The sequence below is a fragment of the Tachypleus tridentatus genome, chromosome 9 (genome assembly GCF_004210375.1).
Source record: "Tachypleus tridentatus isolate NWPU-2018 chromosome 9, ASM421037v1, whole genome shotgun sequence".
NCBI lineage: Eukaryota > Metazoa > Arthropoda > Merostomata > Xiphosura > Limulidae > Tachypleus > Tachypleus tridentatus.
Window position 1 is genome coordinate 153,015,745 of NC_134833.1, and position 23,786 is coordinate 153,039,530.

The 23,786-nt window shown below is 36.6% G+C and overlaps 1 protein-coding gene across 2 annotated transcripts in view; it reads right to left on the reverse strand.

Annotated features, from left to right (window-relative positions):
- Positions 1-22,271, reverse strand: part of LOC143227279 (uncharacterized) — an 87,917-nt gene extending 65,646 nt beyond the window's left edge. The window contains exons 1-2 of one of the 2 annotated variants that reach the window (XM_076458742.1): positions 21,664-22,271; positions 21,068-21,311 (exon numbers count right to left, since the gene is read on the reverse strand). In XM_076458742.1, coding sequence (XP_076314857.1) covers positions 21,068-21,311; positions 21,664-22,241 — 822 coding nt within the window. In that variant the 5' untranslated portion in view covers positions 22,242-22,271. Of the gene's footprint in view, positions 1-15,456; positions 15,849-21,067; positions 21,312-21,663 lie in introns of those variants that run through there. The other variant, XM_076458743.1, reaches the window with a different exon arrangement.
- Positions 22,272-23,786: the final 1,515 nt, after the last annotated feature.

A 23,786-nucleotide genomic window follows, 5' to 3' on the forward strand; every position in this document is an offset into this window, starting at 1 on the left:
ATACCAACATTAGTAACACTACTATAACTCTACAACCTGTAACTTCACTGTAGTAGCTCTGTCATACCAACATTAGTAACACTACTATAACTCTACAACCTGTAACTTCACTGTAGTAGCTCTGTCATACCAACATTAGTAACACTACTATAACTCTACAACCTGTAACTTCACTGTAGTAGCTCTGTCATACCAACATTAGTAACACTACTATAACTCTACAACCTGTAACTTCACTGTAGTAGCTCTGTCATACCAACATTAGTAACACTACTATAACTCTACAACCTGTAACTTCACTGTAGTAGCTCTGTCATACCAACATTAGTAACACTACTATAACTCTACAACCTGTAACTTCACTGTAGTAGCTCTGTCATACCAACATTAGTAACACTACTATAACTCTACAACCTGTAACTTCACTGTAGTAGCTCTGTCATACCAACATTAGTAACACTACTATAACTCTACAACCTGTAACTTCACTGTAGTAGCTCTGTCATACCAACATTAGTAACACTACTATAACTCTACAACCTGTAACTTCACTGTAGTAGCTCTGTCATACCAACATTAGTAACACTACTATAACTCTACAACCTGTAACTTCACTGTAGTAGCTCTGTCATACCAACATTAGTAACACTACTATAACTCTACAACCTGTAACTTCACTGTAGTAGCTCTGTCATACCAACATTAGTAACACTACTATAACTCTACAACCTGTAACTTCACTGTAGTAGCTCTGTCATACCAACATTAGTAACACTACTATAACTCTACAACCTGTAACTTCACTGTAGTAGCTCTGTCATACCAACATTAGTAACACTACTATAACTCTACAACCTGTAACTTCACTGTAGTAGCTCTGTCATACCAACATTAGTAACACTACTATAACTCTACAACCTGTAACTTCACTGTAGTAGCTCTGTCATACCAACATTAGTAACACTACTATAACTCTACAACCTGTAACTTCACTGTAGTAGCTCTGTCATACCAACATTAGTAACACTACTATAACTCTACAACCTGTAACTTCACTGTAGTAGCTCTGTCATACCAACATTAGTAACACTACTATAACTCTACAACCTGTAACTTCACTGTAGTAGCTCTGTCATACCAACATTAGTAACACTACTATAACTCTACAACCTGTAACTTCACTGTAGTAGCTCTGTCATACCAACATTAGTAACACTACTATAACTCTACAACCTGTAACTTCACTGTAGTAGCTCTGTCATACCAACATTAGTAACACTACTATAACTCTACAACCTGTAACTTCACTGTAGTAGCTCTGTCATACCAACATCAGTAACACTACTATAACTCTACAACCTGTAACTTCACTGTAGTAGCTCTGTCATACCAACATTAGTAACACTACTATAACTCTACAACCTGTAACTTCACTGTAGTAGCTCTGTCATACCAACATCAGTAACACTACTATAACTCTACAACCTGTAACTTCACTGTAGTAGCTCTGTCATACCAACATTAGTAACACTACTATAACTCTACAACCTGTAACTTCACTGTAGTAGCTCTGTCATACCAACATTAGTAACACTACTATAACTCTACAACCTGTAACTTCACTGTAGTAGCTCTGTCATACCAACATTATAACTCTACAACCTGTAACTTCACTGTAACACTACTATAACTACTACAACCTGTAACTTCACTGTAGTAGCTCTGTCATACCAACATTAATAACACTACTATAACTCTACAACCTGTAACTTCACTGTAGTAGCTCTGTCATACCAACATTAGTAACACTACTATAACTCTACAACCTGTAACTTCACTGTAGTAGCTCTGTCATACCAACATTAGTAACACTACTATAACTCTACAACCTGTAACTTCACTGTAGTAGCTCTGTCATACCAACATTAGTAACACTACTATAACTCTACAACCTGTAACTTCACTGTAGTAGCTCTGTCATACCAACATTAGTAACACTACTATAACTCTACAACCTGTAACTTCACTGTAGTAGCTCTGTCATACCAACATTAGTAACACTACTATAACTCTACAACCTGTAACTTCACTGTAGTAGCTCTGTCATACCAACATTAGTAACACTACTATAACTCTACAACCTGTAACTTCACTGTAGTAGCTCTGTCATACCAACATTAGTAACACTACTATAACTCTACAACCTGTAACTTCACTGTAGTAGCTCTGTCATACCAACATTAGTAACACTACTATAACTCTACAACCTGTAACTTCACTGTAGTAGCTCTGTCATACCAACATTAGTAACACTACTATAACTCTACAACCTGTAACTTCACTGTAGTAGCTCTGTCATACCAACATTAGTAACACTACTATAACTCTACAACCTGTAACTTCACTGTAGTAGCTCTGTCATACCAACATTAGTAACACTACTATAACTCTACAACCTGTAACTTCACTGTAGTAGCTCTGTCATACCAACATCAGTAACACTACTATAACTCTACAACCTGTAACTTCACTGTAGTAGCTCTGTCATACCAACATTAGTAACACTACTATAACTCTACAACCTGTAACTTCACTGTAGTAGCTCTGTCATACCAACATTAGTAACACTACTATAACTCTACAACCTGTAACTTCACTGTAGTAGCTCTGTCATACCAACATTAGTAACACTACTATAACTCTACAACCTGTAACTTCACTGTAGTAGCTCTGTCATACCAACATTAGTAACACTACTATAACTCTACAACCTGTAACTTCACTGTAGTAGCTCTGTCATACCAACATTAGTAACACTACTATAACTCTACAACCTGTAACTTCACTGTAGTAGCTCTGTCATACCAACATTAGTAACACTACTATAACTCTACAACCTGTAACTTCACTGTAGTAGCTCTGTCATACCAACATTAGTAACACTACTATAACTCTACAACCTGTAACTTCACTGTAGTAGCTCTGTCATACCAACATTAGTAACACTACTATAACTCTACAACCTGTAACTTCACTGTAGTAGCTCTGTCATACCAACATTAGTAACACTACTATAACTCTACAACCTGTAACTTCACTGTAGTAGCTCTGTCATACCAACATTAGTAACACTACTATAACTCTACAACCTGTAACTTCACTGTAGTAGCTCTGTCATACCAACATTAGTAACACTACTATAACTCTACAACCTGTAACTTCACTGTAGTAGCTCTGTCATACCAACATTAGTAACACTACTATAACTCTACAACCTGTAACTTCACTGTAGTAGCTCTGTCATACCAACATTAGTAACACTACTATAACTCTACAACCTGTAACTTCACTGTAGTAGCTCTGTCATACCAACATTAGTAACACTACTATAACTCTACAACCTGTAACTTCACTGTAGTAGCTCTGTCATACCAACATTAGTAACACTACTATAACTCTACAACCTGTAACTTCACTGTAGTAGCTCTGTCATACCAACATTAGTAACACTACTATAACTCTACAACCTGTAACTTCACTGTAGTAGCTCTGTCATACCAACATTAGTAACACTACTATAACTCTACAACCTGTAACTTCACTGTAGTAGCTCTGTCATACCAACATTAGTAACACTACTATAACTCTACAACCTGTAACTTCACTGTAGTAGCTCTGTCATACCAACATTAGTAACACTACTATAACTCTACAACCTGTAACTTCACTGTAGTAGCTCTGTCATACCAACATTAGTAACACTACTATAACTCTACAACCTGTAACTTCACTGTAGTAGCTCTGTCATACCAACATTAGTAACACTACTATAACTCTACAACCTGTAACTTCACTGTAGTAGCTCTGTCATACCAACATTAGTAACACTACTATAACTCTACAACCTGTAACTTCACTGTAGTAGCTCTGTCATACCAACATTAGTAACACTACTATAACTCTACAACCTGTAACTTCACTGTAGTAGCTCTGTCATACCAACATTAGTAACACTACTATAACTCTACAACCTGTAACTTCACTGTAGTAGCTCTGTCATACCAACATTAGTAACACTACTATAACTCTACAACCTGTAACTTCACTGTAGTAGCTCTGTCATACCAACATTAGTAACACTACTATAACTCTACAACCTGTAACTTCACTGTAGTAGCTCTGTCATACCAACATTAGTAACACTACTATAACTCTACAACCTGTAACTTCACTGTAGTAGCTCTGTCATACCAACATTAGTAACACTACTATAACTCTACAACCTGTAACTTCACTGTAGTAGCTCTGTCATACCAACATTAGTAACACTACTATAACTCTACAACCTGTAACTTCACTGTAGTAGCTCTGTCATACCAACATTAGTAACACTACTATAACTCTACAACCTGTAACTTCACTGTAGTAGCTCTGTCATACCAACATTAGTAACACTACTATAACTCTACAACCTGTAACTTCACTGTAGTAGCTCTGTCATACCAACATTAGTAACACTACTATAACTCTACAACCTGTAACTTCACTGTAGTAGCTCTGTCATACCAACATTAGTAACACTACTATAACTCTACAACCTGTAACTTCACTGTAGTAGCTCTGTCATACCAACATTAGTAACACTACTATAACTCTACAACCTGTAACTTCACTGTAGTAGCTCTGTCATACCAACATTAGTAACACTACTATAACTCTACAACCTGTAACTTCACTGTAGTAGCTCTGTCATACCAACATTAACACTACTATAGTAACACTACTATAACTCTACAACCTGTAACTTCACTGTAGTAGCTCTGTCATACCAACATTAGTAACACTACTATAACTCTACAACCTGTAACTTCACTGTAGTAGCTCTGTCATACCAACATTAGTAACACTACTATAACTCTACAACCTGTAACTTCACTGTAGTAGCTCTGTCATACCAACATTAGTAACACTACTATAACTCTACAACCTGTAACTTCACTGTAGTAGCTCTGTCATACCAACATTAGTAACACTACTATAACTCTACAACCTGTAACTTCACTGTAGTAGCTCTGTCATACCAACATTAGTAACACTACTATAACTCTACAACCTGTAACTTCACTGTAGTAGCTCTGTCATACCAACATTAGTAACACTACTATAACTCTACAACCTGTAACTTCACTGTAGTAGCTCTGTCATACCAACATTAGTAACACTACTATAACTCTACAACCTGTAACTTCACTGTAGTAGCTCTGTCATACCAACATTAGTAACACTACTATAACTCTACAACCTGTAACTTCACTGTAGTAGCTCTGTCATACCAACATTAGTAACACTACTATAACTCTACAACCTGTAACTTCACTGTAGTAGCTCTGTCATACCAACATTAGTAACACTACTATAACTCTACAACCTGTAACTTCACTGTAGTAGCTCTGTCATACCAACATTAGTAACACTACTATAACTCTACAACCTGTAACTTCACTGTAGTAGCTCTGTCATACCAACATTAGTAACACTACTATAACTCTACAACCTGTAACTTCACTGTAGTAGCTCTGTCATACCAACATTAGTAACACTACTATAACTCTACAACCTGTAACTTCACTGTAGTAGCTCTGTCATACCAACATTAGTAACACTACTATAACTCTACAACCTGTAACTTCACTGTAGTAGCTCTGTCATACCAACATTAGTAACACTACTATAACTCTACAACCTGTAACTTCACTGTAGTAGCTCTGTCATACCAACATTAGTAACACTACTATAACTCTACAACCTGTAACTTCACTGTAGTAGCTCTGTCATACCAACATTAGTAACACTACTATAACTCTACAACCTGTAACTTCACTGTAGTAGCTCTGTCATACCAACATTAGTAACACTACTATAACTCTACAACCTGTAACTTCACTGTAGTAGCTCTGTCATACCAACATTAGTAACACTACTATAACTCTACAACCTGTAACTTCACTGTAGTAGCTCTGTCATACCAACATTAGTAACACTACTATAACTCTACAACCTGTAACTTCACTGTAGTAGCTCTGTCATACCAACATTAGTAACACTACTATAACTCTACAACCTGTAACTTCACTGTAGTAGCTCTGTCATACCAACATTAGTAACACTACTATAACTCTACAACCTGTAACTTCACTGTAGTAGCTCTGTCATACCAACATTAGTAACACTACTATAACTCTACAACCTGTAACTTCACTGTAGTAGCTCTGTCATACCAACATTAGTAACACTACTATAACTCTACAACCTGTAACTTCACTGTAGTAGCTCTGTCATACCAACATTAGTAACACTACTATAACTCTACAACCTGTAACTTCACTGTAGTAGCTCTGTCATACCAACATTAGTAACACTACTATAACTCTACAACCTGTAACTTCACTGTAGTAGCTCTGTCATACCAACATTAGTAACACTACTATAACTCTACAACCTGTAACTTCACTGTAGTAGCTCTGTCATACCAACATTAGTAACACTACTATAACTCTACAACCTGTAACTTCACTGTAGTAGCTCTGTCATACCAACATTAGTAACACTACTATAACTCTACAACCTGTAACTTCACTGTAGTAGCTCTGTCATACCAACATTAGTAACACTACTATAACTCTACAACCTGTAACTTCACTGTAGTAGCTCTGTCATACCAACATTAGTAACACTACTATAACTCTACAACCTGTAACTTCACTGTAGTAGCTCTGTCATACCAACATTAGTAACACTACTATAACTCTACAACCTGTAACTTCACTGTAGTAGCTCTGTCATACCAACATTAGTAACACTACTATAACTCTACAACCTGTAACTTCACTGTAGTAGCTCTGTCATACCAACATTAGTAACACTACTATAACTCTACAACCTGTAACTTCACTGTAGTAGCTCTGTCATACCAACATTAGTAACACTACTATAACTCTACAACCTGTAACTTCACTGTAGTAGCTCTGTCATACCAACATTAGTAACACTACTATAACTCTACAACCTGTAACTTCACTGTAGTAGCTCTGTCATACCAACATTAGTAACACTACTATAACTCTACAACCTGTAACTTCACTGTAGTAGCTCTGTCATACCAACATTAGTAACACTACTATAACTCTACAACCTGTAACTTCACTGTAGTAGCTCTGTCATACCAACATTAGTAACACTACTATAACTCTACAACCTGTAACTTCACTGTAGTAGCTCTGTCACACCAACATTAGTAACACTACTATAACTCTACAACCTGTAACTTCACTGTAGTAGCTCTGTCAAACATTAGTAACACTACTATAACTCTACAACCTGTAACTTCACTGTAGTAGCTCTGTCATACCAACATTAGTAACACTACTATAACTCTACAACCTGTAACTTCACTGTAGTAGCTCTGTCATACCAACATTAGTAACACTACTATAACTCTACAACCTGTAACTTCACTGTAGTAGCTCTGTCATACCAACATTAGTAACACTACTATAACTCTACAACCTGTAACTTCACTGTAGTAGCTCTGTCATACCAACATTAGTAACACTACTATAACTCTACAACCTGTAACTTCACTGTAGTAGCTCTGTCATACCAACATTAGTAACACTACTATAACTCTACAACCTGTAACTTCACTGTAGTAGCTCTGTCATACCAACATTAGTAACACTACTATAACTCTACAACCTGTAACTTCACTGTAGTAGCTCTGTCATACCAACATTAGTAACACTACTATAACTCTACAACCTGTAACTTCACTGTAGTAGCTCTGTCATACCAACATTAGTAACACTACTATAACTCTACAACCTGTAACTTCACTGTAGTAGCTCTGTCATACCAACATTAGTAACACTACTATAACTCTACAACCTGTAACTTCACTGTAGTAGCTCTGTCATACCAACATTAGTAACACTACTATAACTCTACAACCTGTAACTTCACTGTAGTAGCTCTGTCATACCAACATTAGTAACACTACTATAACTCTACAACCTGTAACTTCACTGTAGTAGCTCTGTCATACCAACATTAGTAACACTACTATAACTCTACAACCTGTAACTTCACTGTAGTAGCTCTGTCATACCAACATTAGTAACACTACTATAACTCTACAACCTGTAACTTCACTGTAGTAGCTCTGTCATACCAACATTAGTAACACTACTATAACTCTACAACCTGTAACTTCACTGTAGTAGCTCTGTCATACCAACATTAGTAACACTACTATAACTCTACAACCTGTAACTTCACTGTAGTAGCTCTGTCATACCAACATTAGTAACACTACTATAACTCTACAACCTGTAACTTCACTGTAGTAGCTCTGTCACACCAACATTAGTAACACTACTATAACTCTACAACCTGTAACTTCACTGTAGTAGCTCTGTCATACCAACATTAGTAACACTACTATAACTCTACAACCTGTAACTTCACTGTAGTAGCTCTGTCATACCAACATTAGTAACACTACTATAACTCTACAACCTGTAACTTCACTGTAGTAGCTCTGTCATACCAACATTAGTAACACTACTATAACTCTACAACCTGTAACTTCACTGTAGTAGCTCTGTCATACCAACATTAGTAACACTACTATAACTCTACAACCTGTAACTTCACTGTAGTAGCTCTGTCATACCAACATTAGTAACACTACTATAACTCTACAACCTGTAACTTCACTGTAGTAGCTCTGTCATACCAACATTAGTAACACTACTATAACTCTACAACCTGTAACTTCACTGTAGTAGCTCTGTCATACCAACATTAGTAACACTACTATAACTCTACAACCTGTAACTTCACTGTAGTAGCTCTGTCATACCAACATTAGTAACACTACTATAACTCTACAACCTGTAACTTCACTGTAGTAGCTCTGTCATACCAACATTAGTAACACTACTATAACTCTACAACCTGTAACTTCACTGTAGTAGCTCTGTCATACCAACATTAGTAACACTACTATAACTCTACAACCTGTAACTTCACTGTAGTAGCTCTGTCATACCAACATTAGTAACACTACTATAACTCTACAACCTGTAACTTCACTGTAGTAGCTCTGTCATACCAACATTAGTAACACTACTATAACTCTACAACCTGTAACTTCACTGTAGTAGCTCTGTCATACCAACATTAGTAACACTACTATAACTCTACAACCTGTAACTTCACTGTAGTAGCTCTGTCATACCAACATTAGTAACACTACTATAACTCTACAACCTGTAACTTCACTGTAGTAGCTCTGTCATACCAACATTAGTAACACTACTATAACTCTACAACCTGTAACTTCACTGTAGTAGCTCTGTCATACCAACATTAGTAACACTACTATAACTCTACAACCTGTAACTTCACTGTAGTAGCTCTGTCATACCAACATTAGTAACACTACTATAACTCTACAACCTGTAACTTCACTGTAGTAGCTCTGTCATACCAACATTAGTAACACTACTATAACTCTACAACCTGTAACTTCACTGTAGTAGCTCTGTCATACCAACATTAGTAACACTACTATAACTCTACAACCTGTAACTTCACTGTAGTAGCTCTGTCATACCAACATTAGTAACACTACTATAACTCTACAACCTGTAACTTCACTGTAGTAGCTCTGTCATACCAACATTAGTAACACTACTATAACTCTACAACCTGTAACTTCACTGTAGTAGCTCTGTCATACCAACATTAGTAACACTACTATAACTCTACAACCTGTAACTTCACTGTAGTAGCTCTGTCATACCAACATTAGTAACACTACTATAACTCTACAACCTGTAACTTCACTGTAGTAGCTCTGTCATACCAACATTAGTAACACTACTATAACTCTACAACCTGTAACTTCACTGTAGTAGCTCTGTCATACCAACATTAGTAACACTACTATAACTCTACAACCTGTAACTTCACTGTAGTAGCTCTGTCATACCAACATTAGTAACACTACTATAACTCTACAACCTGTAACTTCACTGTAGTAGCTCTGTCATACCAACATTAGTAACACTACTATAACTCTACAACCTGTAACTTCACTGTAGTAGCTCTGTCATACCAACATTAGTAACACTACTATAACTCTACAACCTGTAACTTCACTGTAGTAGCTCTGTCATACCAACATTAGTAACACTACTATAACTCTACAACCTGTAACTTCACTGTAGTAGCTCTGTCATACCAACATTAGTAACACTACTATAACTCTACAACCTGTAACTTCACTGTAGTAGCTCTGTCATACCAACATTAGTAACACTACTATAACTCTACAACCTGTAACTTCACTGTAGTAGCTCTGTCATACCAACATTAGTAACACTACTATAACTCTACAACCTGTAACTTCACTGTAGTAGCTCTGTCATACCAACATTAGTAACACTACTATAACTCTACAACCTGTAACTTCACTGTAGTAGCTCTGTCACACCAACATTAGTAACACTACTATAACTCTACAACCTGTAACTTCACTGTAGTAGCTCTGTCATACCAACATTAGTAACACTACTATAACTCTACAACCTGTAACTTCACTGTAGTAGCTCTGTCATACCAACATTAGTAACACTACTATAACTCTACAACCTGTAACTTCACTGTAGTAGCTCTGTCATACCAACATTAGTAACACTACTATAACTCTACAACCTGTAACTTCACTGTAGTAGCTCTGTCACACCAACATTAGTAACACTACTATAACTCTACAACCTGTAACTTCACTGTAGTAGCTCTGTCATACCAACATTAGTAACACTACTATAACTCTACAACCTGTAACTTCACTGTAGTAGCTCTGTCATACCAACATTAGTAACACTACTATAACTCTACAACCTGTAACTTCACTGTAGTAGCTCTGTCATACCAACATTAGTAACACTACTATAACTCTACAACCTGTAACTTCACTGTAGTAGCTCTGTCATACCAACATTAGTAACACTACTATAACTCTACAACCTGTAACTTCACTGTAGTAGCTCTGTCATACCAACATTAGTAACACTACTATAACTCTACAACCTGTAACTTCACTGTAGTAGCTCTGTCATACCAACATTAGTAACACTACTATAACTCTACAACCTGTAACTTCACTGTAGTAGCTCTGTCATACCAACATTAGTAACACTACTATAACTCTACAACCTGTAACTTCACTGTAGTAGCTCTGTCATACCAACATTAGTAACACTACTATAACTCTACAACCTGTAACTTCACTGTAGTAGCTCTGTCATACCAACATTAGTAACACTACTATAACTCTACAACCTGTAACTTCACTGTAGTAGCTCTGTCATACCAACATTAGTAACACTACTATAACTCTACAACCTGTAACTTCACTGTAGTAGCTCTGTCACACCAACATTAGTAACACTACTATAACTCTACAACCTGTAACTTCACTGTAGTAGCTCTGTCATACCAACATTAGTAACACTACTATAACTCTACAACCTGTAACTTCACTGTAGTAGCTCTGTCATACCAACATTAGTAACACTACTATAACTCTACAACCTGTAACTTCACTGTAGTAGCTCTGTCATACCAACATTAGTAACACTACTATAACTCTACAACCTGTAACTTCACTGTAGTAGCTCTGTCATACCAACATTAGTAACACTACTATAACTCTACAACCTGTAACTTCACTGTAGTAGCTCTGTCATACCAACATTAGTAACACTACTATAACTCTACAACCTGTAACTTCACTGTAGTAGCTCTGTCATACCAACATTAGTAACACTACTATAACTCTACAACCTGTAACTTCACTGTAGTAGCTCTGTCATACCAACATTAGTAACACTACTATAACTCTACAACCTGTAACTTCACTGTAGTAGCTCTGTCATACCAACATTAGTAACACTACTATAACTCTACAACCTGTAACTTCACTGTAGTAGCTCTGTCATACCAACATTAGTAACACTACTATAACTCTACAACCTGTAACTTCACTGTAGTAGCTCTGTCATACCAACATTAGTAACACTACTATAACTCTACAACCTGTAACTTCACTGTAGTAGCTCTGTCATACCAACATTAGTAACACTACTATAACTCTACAACCTGTAACTTCACTGTAGTAGCTCTGTCATACCAACATTAGTAACACTACTATAACTCTACAACCTGTAACTTCACTGTAGTAGCTCTGTCATACCAACATTAGTAACACTACTATAACTCTACAACCTGTAACTTCACTGTAGTAGCTCTGTCATACCAACATTAGTAACACTACTATAACTCTACAACCTGTAACTTCACTGTAGTAGCTCTGTCATACCAACATTAGTAACACTACTATAACTCTACAACCTGTAACTTCACTGTAGTAGCTCTGTCATACCAACATTAGTAACACTACTATAACTCTACAACCTGTAACTTCACTGTAGTAGCTCTGTCATACCAACATTAGTAACACTACTATAACTCTACAACCTGTAACTTCACTGTAGTAGCTCTGTCATACCAACATTAGTAACACTACTATAACTCTACAACCTGTAACTTCACTGTAGTAGCTCTGTCATACCAACATTAGTAACACTACTATAACTCTACAACCTGTAACTTCACTGTAGTAGCTCTGTCATACCAACATTAGTAACACTACTATAACTCTACAACCTGTAACTTCACTGTAGTAGCTCTGTCATACCAACATTAGTAACACTACTATAACTCTACAACCTGTAACTTCACTGTAGTAGCTCTGTCATACCAACATTAGTAACACTACTATAACTCTACAACCTGTAACTTCACTGTAGTAGCTCTGTCATACCAACATTAGTAACACTACTATAACTCTACAACCTGTAACTTCACTGTAGTAGCTCTGTCATACCAACATTAGTAACACTACTATAACTCTACAACCTGTAACTTCACTGTAGTAGCTCTGTCATACCAACATTAGTAACACTACTATAACTCTACAACCTGTAACTTCACTGTAGTAGCTCTGTCATACCAACATTAGTAACACTACTATAACTCTACAACCTGTAACTTCACTGTAGTAGCTCTGTCACACCAACATTAGTAACACTACTATAACTCTACAACCTGTAACTTCACTGTAGTAGCTCTGTCATACCAACATTAGTAACACTACTATAACTCTACAACCTGTAACTTCACTGTAGTAGCTCTGTCATACCAACATTAGTAACACTACTATAACTCTACAACCTGTAACTTCACTGTAGTAGCTCTGTCATACCAACATTAGTAACACTACTATAACTCTACAACCTGTAACTTCACTGTAGTAGCTCTGTCATACCAACATTAGTAACACTACTATAACTCTACAACCTGTAACTTCACTGTAGTAGCTCTGTCATACCAACATTAGTAACACTACTATAACTCTACAACCTGTAACTTCACTGTAGTAGCTCTGTCATACCAACATTAGTAACACTACTATAACTCTACAACCTGTAACTTCACTGTAGTAGCTCTGTCATACCAACATTAGTAACACTACTATAACTCTACAACCTGTAACTTCACTGTAGTAGCTCTGTCATACCAACATTAGTAACACTACTATAACTCTACAACCTGTAACTTCACTGTAGTAGCTCTGTCATACCAACATTAGTAACACTACTATAACTCTACAACCTGTAACTTCACTGTAGTAGCTCTGTCATACCAACATTAGTAACACTACTATAACTCTACAACCTGTAACTTCACTGTAGTAGCTCTGTCATACCAACATTAGTAACACTACTATAACTCTACAACCTGTAACTTCACTGTAGTAGCTCTGTCATACCAACATTAGTAACACTACTATAACTCTACAACCTGTAACTTCACTGTAGTAGCTCTGTCATACCAACATTAGTAACACTACTATAACTCTACAACCTGTAACTTCACTGTAGTAGCTCTGTCATACCAACATTAGTAACACTACTATAACTCTACAACCTGTAACTTCACTGTAGTAGCTCTGTCATACCAACATTAGTAACACTACTATAACTCTACAACCTGTAACTTCACTGTAGTAGCTCTGTCATACCAACATTAGTAACACTACTATAACTCTACAACCTGTAACTTCACTGTAGTAGCTCTGTCACACCAACATTAGTAACACTACTATAACTCTACAACCTGTAACTTCACTGTAGTAGCTCTGTCATACCAACATTAGTAACACTACTATAACTCTACAACCTGTAACTTCACTGTAGTAGCTCTGTCATACCAACATTAGTAACACTACTATAACTCTACAACCTGTAACTTCACTGTAGTAGCTCTGTCATACCAACATTAGTAACACTACTATAACTCTACAACCTGTAACTTCACTGTAGTAGCTCTGTCATACCAACATTAGTAACACTACTATAACTCTACAACCTGTAACTTCACTGTAGTAGCTCTGTCATACCAACATTAGTAACACTACTATAACTCTACAACCTGTAACTTCACTGTAGTAGCTCTGTCATACCAACATTAGTAACACTACTATAACTCTACAACCTGTAACTTCACTGTAGTAGCTCTGTCATACCAACATTAGTAACACTACTATAACTCTACAACCTGTAACTTCACTGTAGTAGCTCTGTCATACCAACATTAGTAACACTACTATAACTCTACAACCTGTAACTTCACTGTAGTAGCTCTGTCACACCAACATTAGTAACACTACTATAACTCTACAACCTGTAACTTCACTGTAGTAGCTCTGTCATACCAACATTAGTAACACTACTATAACTCTACAACCTGTAACTTCACTGTAGTAGCTCTGTCATACCAACATTAGTAACACTACTATAACTCTACAACCTGTAACTTCACTGTAGTAGCTCTGTCATACCAACATTAGTAACACTACTATAACTCTACAACCTGTAACTTCACTGTAGTAGCTCTGTCATACCAACATTAGTAACACTACTATAACTCTACAACCTGTAACTTCACTGTAGTAGCTCTGTCATACCAACATTAGTAACACTACTATAACTCTACAACCTGTAACTTCACTGTAGTAGCTCTGTCATACCAACATTAGTAACACTACTATAACTACAACCTCTAACTTCACTGTAGTAGCACTGTCATACCAACATTAGTAACACTACTATAACTCTACAACCTGTAACTTCACTGTAGTAGCTCTGTCATACCAACATTAGTAACACTACTGTAACTCTACAACTGTAACTGCAATGTAGTAGTTCTGTCATACCAACATTAGTAACACTATTGTAAATACAACCTGTAACTTCAATCTGGTACCTCTGTCATTACTTTAAGAAATGTTAATATTGTTCGTTCGTCTTTCCCTATTAGGCCTGGTATGACCACGTGGTTAGGCCGATCCAATCGTAAACTGAGCGTTGTAATTTCGAATCTCTGTCGCACCAAACATGTTCGCTCTTTCAGTAGTGAGGGCGTTATAAAGTGATTTTGAATCCAACCATCTGTTGGTAAATGAGTTGTTCAAGAGTTGTCAGTGGGTGGTGATGACTAGCTGTCTTCCCTCTGGCCTTGCACTGCAAAATTAGGGAAGGCACTCGTGTAGCTTTTCGCGAAATTCAATAGCAAACAAAATTCTTTCCCAATTACTTCCTGATGTAATATTTAAAACAAAGTGAATAATATCTTCCATATTCGCCTTTAAAGCGCGCGAGTGCAGTCCTAAATTGTGCTCTGGATATTGAAGTTAGTAAGCCTGTTCGAATTACATGAGGTACACCACACTTCCAGATGTAGACGTGTTGTGATAATAAATCCCTCAGTATATTCGTTGGCCGGCAGGGTGCTTTCTATTTGGTCAGCAGTTTAAAGTTACGGTCGGTGTCAGATACCATTAGCAGCTGTGCAATAACTACAAAATACAACTACTTACTTTGGACTGGTGATTAGACTAGTGGATTCGCAGCCTTTGGAGATGTGAGTTTGAATTCACTTTTCCGAACATGCTTATCCTTCAACTGTGAAGAATTTACAATGTAATGATCAATACCGCTATTTGTTGTTAAAGAGTAGGCCAAGAGTTGGCAGTGAGTGGTGTTACAAACAGACTTCAAGATTAAACAAAGAAACTCACAAAAAAGAAGAATAAAACCCGCACCAAAGAAAAAAAGTAATTATAAAGTTTTTATAATAATCTTTGAAATGAACCAAGGCTATATTGTGTCATAAAGAAAAAGTAAAGTTTTAATGAAAGTAAACGTAGCTGAATATGCAGGAACGTCTGAATGCAAGTTCACAAAGTAACAAGCATATAATTTTGAAAGAACTGCTCATGCATATTTTAAACCTAAATAAGTTGGAAAAGTGACTTAAAAGTTATATCTAGTGCCATGTTCTCTTGTTTTATCGTAAATTAAGCGCGTGATCAGTGCTGTTTCTGTGAATTATTTTGCAAATGTCCCCTACTGGGACAGCGGTAAAATAAAGGATTCAATTTCCCTTGGTGGACACAGGAGCCCAATGTGGCACTGCTATAAGAAAACACATGCACACATACACAAACTCTGCAAATAAAAAAAACAACTAAGTTGAAATCGAAAACAGTCGTCACGTGATGACAACAACACTATGCCATCGTGCACCATATTTATTGTATTGAAACTTATAATCATACAAAAAACAGGTAAGGTGATTTTGAATTGAAAAGCTAATATGCAATCTAGACTCCTAGGACAAAGGCCTTTCTAATGATATTAGATTTGTAGCGTTCGATCGAAAAATTTGGGTGAATGTTCGGTAAAGATAATACAAGTGTATTATATATATAAATTAACATCTCTTTCAAAAATAAGAATGTTTAATTTGGCATTTGTACAGACACATACGAAAGGGAACTTTGAAGGTATTCGGTCCAACTCATTCTTTTGTGATGTAAAAAGTTTATGATTATATAGTTATATCGCAGTTGCTTATGGTATTTAACATTTTTGACATAGTTAACATTCTCCTGATAAAGCATTAGCATTTTTCGGCTTCAGATAGTCGCATGGACTGGTTTCTGTTGATATTTTGTAATATAAAGGCCAAAGCTGTATTGCTACTTTCTAACCTTGTAGTTCGCATTTTTTAGAATAGGTGTCTGTAACTTGTTGGTGATAAATTCTAACAATGAACAAACCGAAAACCAATCCACTTGTTTTAAAATAAGATACCATGTATGTCGGGATGGCCGAAGTACTCAGTTGGCATAATATATATATATGCACACTAAACTTTATTAATAACAGAGTATTTTAAAAGGTGATTGATACGCACTTTCACCTGATTGTTTGTTTTGAATGTCGCGCAAAGCTACACGAGGGCTATCTGCGCTAGCTGTCCCTAATTTAGCAGTGTAAAACTAGAGGAAAGGCAGCTAGTCATCACCACCCACCGCCAACGTTTGGGCTACTATTTTATCAACAAATAGTTGGATTGACCGTCACATTATAACGCCCCCACGGCTGAAAGGGCGAGCATGTTTGATGTGGATTCGAACTCATGACCCCCAGGTAACGAATATTTCACTCAATAAGTAATAGTTAACTGGTTATTAAGTTACTTTAACGATATAAATTTTAAATTTGTGTTTCTAGAAAGTATTTTTTTATTTATATGCTTTAGTGCAAAGATAAACAATAGATTATCTGCACTCTGTCTACTACGAGAGTATCAAGCCCAAGATTTTGGCATTGTAAGTCTGTACATTTACTGCTAACCTATTAGAGTAATTTATGTATCATTGAGTCAGAGTGGAGACTTTTTAAGAAAGTGATTGCCATTTTTAATTGTGAGTTAGGCTTATTATTTAACGTAACCTGTTCACCTTGTATGTTAGGGTTGAATAATCAAATTGATACATTGATAGACAATACAGTGTATAAATGTGTATGTGTCGTTTAATGGGCCCTTTGATGTTTCAGTAAAAGTAAAGCAAATTTCGAGTCACTTATTGAAACTAAATTGTTTTATTTCCACAACTATCTGGATTTCACGAACTGACAAGATCGACCAATTCACTCACATTTAAGAGTCATTTATTGTTTTACTTCCTCTCCTATCTACGACATAACTGTACATTACTGAACTGAAAAAAACCAACTAAATCATTCAGTACTTAATTTAAGTTAATTGTTATTTATTGCGGACGATTTGTTTGTTTGCTATTCAATTTCAGGCAAAGATACACGATGGCTATCTGCGCTAGTCGTCCCTAATTTAGCAGTGTAAAACTAGAGTGAAGGCAGCCAGTCATCACCACCCACCGCCAACTTTTGAGCTACGCTTTTACCAACGAATAGTGGCATTGCTTGTCACATTATCACGCCCCCACAGCTGAAAGGGCGAGCATGTTTGGTGTGACGGGGACTCGAACCCGCGATACTCAGATTACGAGTCGAGTGCCCTAATCACCTTTCAACAACAACTCCCTGGGATTTGTATATATCAGTGGTGCACAAACGTTTTGAGTCAGGGGCCACAAAAAAGTGAAGATTAAAATCGTCCCACAGTTGTTTCACACAAGATGGACATCACATTTAAGAACACACAAATAACAATTACATCAAAGAGTTTGCACATTATTCTAAGAAATATTATGATACGTCAACTGTCACAAAGTCAGTGCGATGGATGGTGCTGCACGTCATCTCCGAGCTTAGAAATATCCGGCTTGATGTTTGACGTTGAAAGACATAAGACTGCTTCCAGATGATCATCAGTCGGGTGATTGCGAGTGTTGTTTTTGTTCAATTTCATATGCGAGAAAGCCTGTTCGCAGCAGTACGTGCTGCCAAACATGCTGGTGTGGACAAGTGCGTTCTCTTTTCAGATTAGCAAATGTATCAGGCAACGTTTTGTAGAAGTGAAGCAAACTGTTTTCTCGGTAAATAGCACGCAGTTCATCAGATGCCTGGAGATCAGTAAGTTCGAGCTGAGATTCTGCTGACAAGTCATCCACTGACACACTGAATAGATCAGCAAAAAGTTTCATCAACAATCTGCATTGGTCAAAGTCATGAAACCATGAGTTGAAGGAATGAATCAAGGTATCTAGCTTTCCAACATAAACTTGTGTGTCAATGTTCTGATTCTTCTGTAGCTGTGACTGAAAAGTGGGAAAGTGCACGAAGTTGCCTGATGTTGCTTGCTTCCGGAATAACTGCAACTTTGTCCTGAAAGCTGAGACGTGAATTGCAACCTGACAGACAAGCCGATTTTTGCCTTGCAACTTCAAATTCAGATCATTCAAGTGTTGTGTCATGTCGACCAGAAAGGTCAAATCAGCTTGCCATGTTAGATCAGTCATGGAAATCACTTCCGTGTCTTTGTTCTTGCTTCTCAGGAATTGTATCACCTCATCAATCAACTTCCAGAATCTTCTGAGCATCTTCCCTCGACTCAGTCAGCGTACTTCACAGTGATACACAAGGTCACCATAGTCTGAATCAATTTCTTCGAGAAGACTTCGAAACTGACCATGATTGAGCCCTCGTGATTTGATTAAATTAGTGGTTTTCGTCAATAATGCCATCAGTGCCTGAAAACCAAGTTCTTCACTGCACAGGTTCTGTTGGTGAATAATACAGTGCAACTTCACCAACTGTCTGTTCTGCTTTCCTCAATGCTTCATCAACAGTGCAACCAGCCCGCTACTTTCTACTGTCATGGCTGGTGCTCCATCAGTTGTCACACTTACCAGTTTCGTGAATTCCAATGAAACACTACTACACAGTCGTTCTGTCTCCTCGAATGGAGCAGATCCAGTTGTCTGATCCTTCATGGAACCCATGCCGATTAGTTCCTCTGTGATATCAAACGATGACGACATACCACGAACAAAAACTAATAGCTGTGCTGTTGAACTGATGTCAGTCGACTCGTCTGCTGCCAAAGAGAAGTAGACAAAGTTGGCTGCTTTATTTTTAAGCTGCCTTGTCACGTCTGCTGAGTGGTGTAAAATTCTACGTTGAACTGTCATACGATTTAAAGTCACCGTCTGTAGCTTGCAAACTGCTTCTGGACACAACTTTTCCGATGCAGTAATCATACATTGCTTGATAAAATCACCATCAGTGAACGGTTGGCCAGATTTCACTATCATCAACGAAATATCGTAACTGACCTCAAATGCTGCACCTAAATCTGCTGACTGATTTGAGAAAACGTTCTGCTGGTGATTCAGCGACCGCTGCAGAGATTCAATTCGAGCTCTTCGTTCATCACTAACAACGTTGTGGAAATTTTTATGCTTCGACCCATAACGACGCTTTAATATTGGATACCTTCGCCACAAATCACGTTCTTCTGTTGTTGAACAAAACGGTATTGCGCAGCCCAATCATCATAAAACTGCCGGTTTTCGTCGTCAACTCTTCTTTTACGATTAACTGACATTTTTTGTTACGAAATAATATCAAAATAGGGCTCGTAAGTAAATCTCGAAGAACAATTGGAACACATGAGATTTCGTAATTACAGAAATATTACGTCATTACACCAATGATTAAATTTCTATGCATTAACGAGATTTGCTTATTAAATTTTCTTTATTGCTCGACACAAACATGGAACCATCCAGTATCTAACCTAATGCATATTCTTCTATAGCGCTTAATCTTCGCGCAGGCGTGAACTCTATATTTGACTTTCCCGTTGAACATCGCGGGCCACTCGGCGACTCGTCGCAGGCCGGACTTTATGCACCACTGGTATATATTATACTTTCCCCTACCATGCTTAGAAAATTCAAAACGTCACGTCCCACCTGGACACTTCGAAGATTTTTAGGCGTCGTACGTCATTATCTCATGCCAAAACTACTTGTGGCAAACAACGTGAAACGTCCAAGTATTAAACATATAGCTTTTTAAAACTATTTATTAAGGCCTACCTCTAATACCAAAATCACGAAGACGATAACTGTGGTACGTGGTATCAAAACGCTTTCAAGATAGTGCATTATAACATTTCTGCAACCTTCTGAAAACAACGCTTTATTTGGTGTATTGTGGTCGTACTTATGTTCAACTACTTCTCGCTCCCTAAAAATACACGGTTCACGAGCCCCTGGGTCACAACAGCTAAAGGGAATACTGTCAGTGTAGAAATTTCTAGAAACATCCAACAAAATCCACCTGTCACAGGAAAAGTATATTCTCTCAAACAAAGTGATATTGCAAAATTTAAATTTTCAGGCATAACAACTCTACGTAAAGATTAATAACCTGTTTGATTCAATAATAATTTTTTTAGACATTTAATAAGTAAAACATTGTCTAAATGTAACAAAAAGCCTGTTTTGGTAGAACTGATTCCTCACTGGCTTTTCCAAAGTTGCATTAACCATTTTCTATACGAAGTTGAAAGAGTCTTCGATTCTAAATACCTAACATACCAAGGAGTGCCTAACAAATCTTCGTAACTATATATCTTAATAAATAAGGCCTATGTTACTTACACTAGGCTCATGAGAAACATAACACTTACTTCACAGTTGCCGGATTTCCACTAATCGTCCAAGGAATATTATACCAGTCTCTGTAGTCGTAAATTCCACAGCATTTGAAATTTATCTGCAGTAGATCGAACGCTAATTTCACGTTTTTGTTGTTTCCATAGTCAGTCATTGCGATTTTGAGACTTTTATTCAAACTCACATTTAATTTCCATACATAGATAAGACACACGAGTTCACACACAATAAACAATATAATTATTAAAACAGTAATGTATTGGAAAATAAAAAAACACGTTTTAGTTATTTTCAAAGTTTTGAGTGATAAATTCTTGCTATCGTGTTTATGCGCCACTGAAGCCAATATCAAGCCGAAAACAGACGTTAGAATTGTTACAAGGCCTAATATTATCATGCTGTACGCTAAAAACTCTTCTTTAAAAATGCTGCGAAAGAGTAAAGAACTTTTCACAATGGTGGAACAGAAACCAACACTCGTTAATAGAAAACAAATTCCAAAACAAGTAACACTTACTGTTAGAATCATGAGAATTATGTTTAATTTTCTGCCACCCTTTTCACCAAGTATTTGCTTGAAATCAAATCTCATTTCTTTGTTGCATTTTATTTCTTTAGTTTGAATACCCCCTTGTCGTTATGCTTTTGACAGCCAATAACAGAAAACAGGAACTTTACCTAATAAAAAAAATGTTAAAATATTCTTGAAAACAATTTCACATAATCCTGATGAAATAGTTTAGTCAATTTTTAGTTTCATTTGGTGTTTACTCAATGATAAAGTATGCTATCTTACTATTTAAGAGGTAAATTACATTAATTTTTAGAACAGGTTCAAGTTTTCGATCATTTATGTGATCATTATCAGGTACACAAGTTTTTATAATAAAGAACATTTTAGTATTTAAATCAACACTCAAAAAATAACAATTATTTAAATTATAAAATTGATTGTAGTTACTTCTTCATGTAAATGTCAATTTGCATGAATATTAGATTATTTATGTCTAACAAAAACAATACAAAGATGAATAAATATAAAAACTGTAGAATAATTTATGTGAAATATATGCCTAAGATTAAAAATGTGCGGGGAATTAATGATCAAAGATTTTTAGAAATGTGCCTTGGTATTGTTTGCCTTTACTAATAAAGCTTCTCTGATTTTCCATCTCTAAGTGTGTGGCTAATATTTTAGTACTGTGACATTTTGTTCAAAAAAACTGTTTTAACTCGCATGCTCATGGACTTAGAAATCAGGGTTTTGGTGTTCTTTTAACCTGATCTTCAAGTTATGTCCTATTTCACCTGTGTAAACTGGACAACTGTTATTTTGTGTTTTATAAGTGTTTTCTGGTGAGGTTTGTTTCTTATACAATTTTATTAACATATATTCAAATTTTATTTCAAGGGTATAAAGAATCTAAGTGTTATGTTATGCTGATATTTTGTGCTTGTTTTTTACGAAATTTCTGATAGAGGTATGCTTATATATTCTACATACGAAACGGTGCAAGTAATTAGTTTTCCTTTTTTTGTAGAGTGTTTGAGTTTATTTGTTAATTAATCTGAGGGTCGCGGGTTCGCATTCCCGTCGCGCCAAACATGCTCGCCCTTTCAGCCGCGGGGGCGTTATAATGTCTCAATCAATCCCACTATTCGTTGGTAAAAGAGTAGCCCAAGAGTTGGCAGTGGGTGGTGATGCCTTCCCTCTAATCTTGCACTGCTAAATTAGAGACGGCTAGCGCAAATAGCCCTTGAGTAGCTTTGCGCGAAATTCAAAACAAACAAACAATCTTTGTTTTTTATTTATTAACAGTTTCTATCATTATACTAATAGGGAACTTGTTAACATCAGTGAAACATTCAGTTAAGTGAATGTAGTTTATGCTAAATTTAGGAGGCTTTTTTGGGTGCTTAGCTTCTGGTGTATTAGATTATTAGAAAATCAGTTTATGTAATTTATGGCCAAGTGTGTTAAGGCGTTCGACTCGTAATCTGAGGGTCGTGAGTTTAAATCCCGGTCGCGCGCCAATTATGCTCGCCCTTTCAGCCGTCATGGCGTTATAATGTGACGGTCAATCCCACTATTCGTTGGTAAAAGAGTAGCCCAGGAGTTGGCGGTGGGTGGTGATGA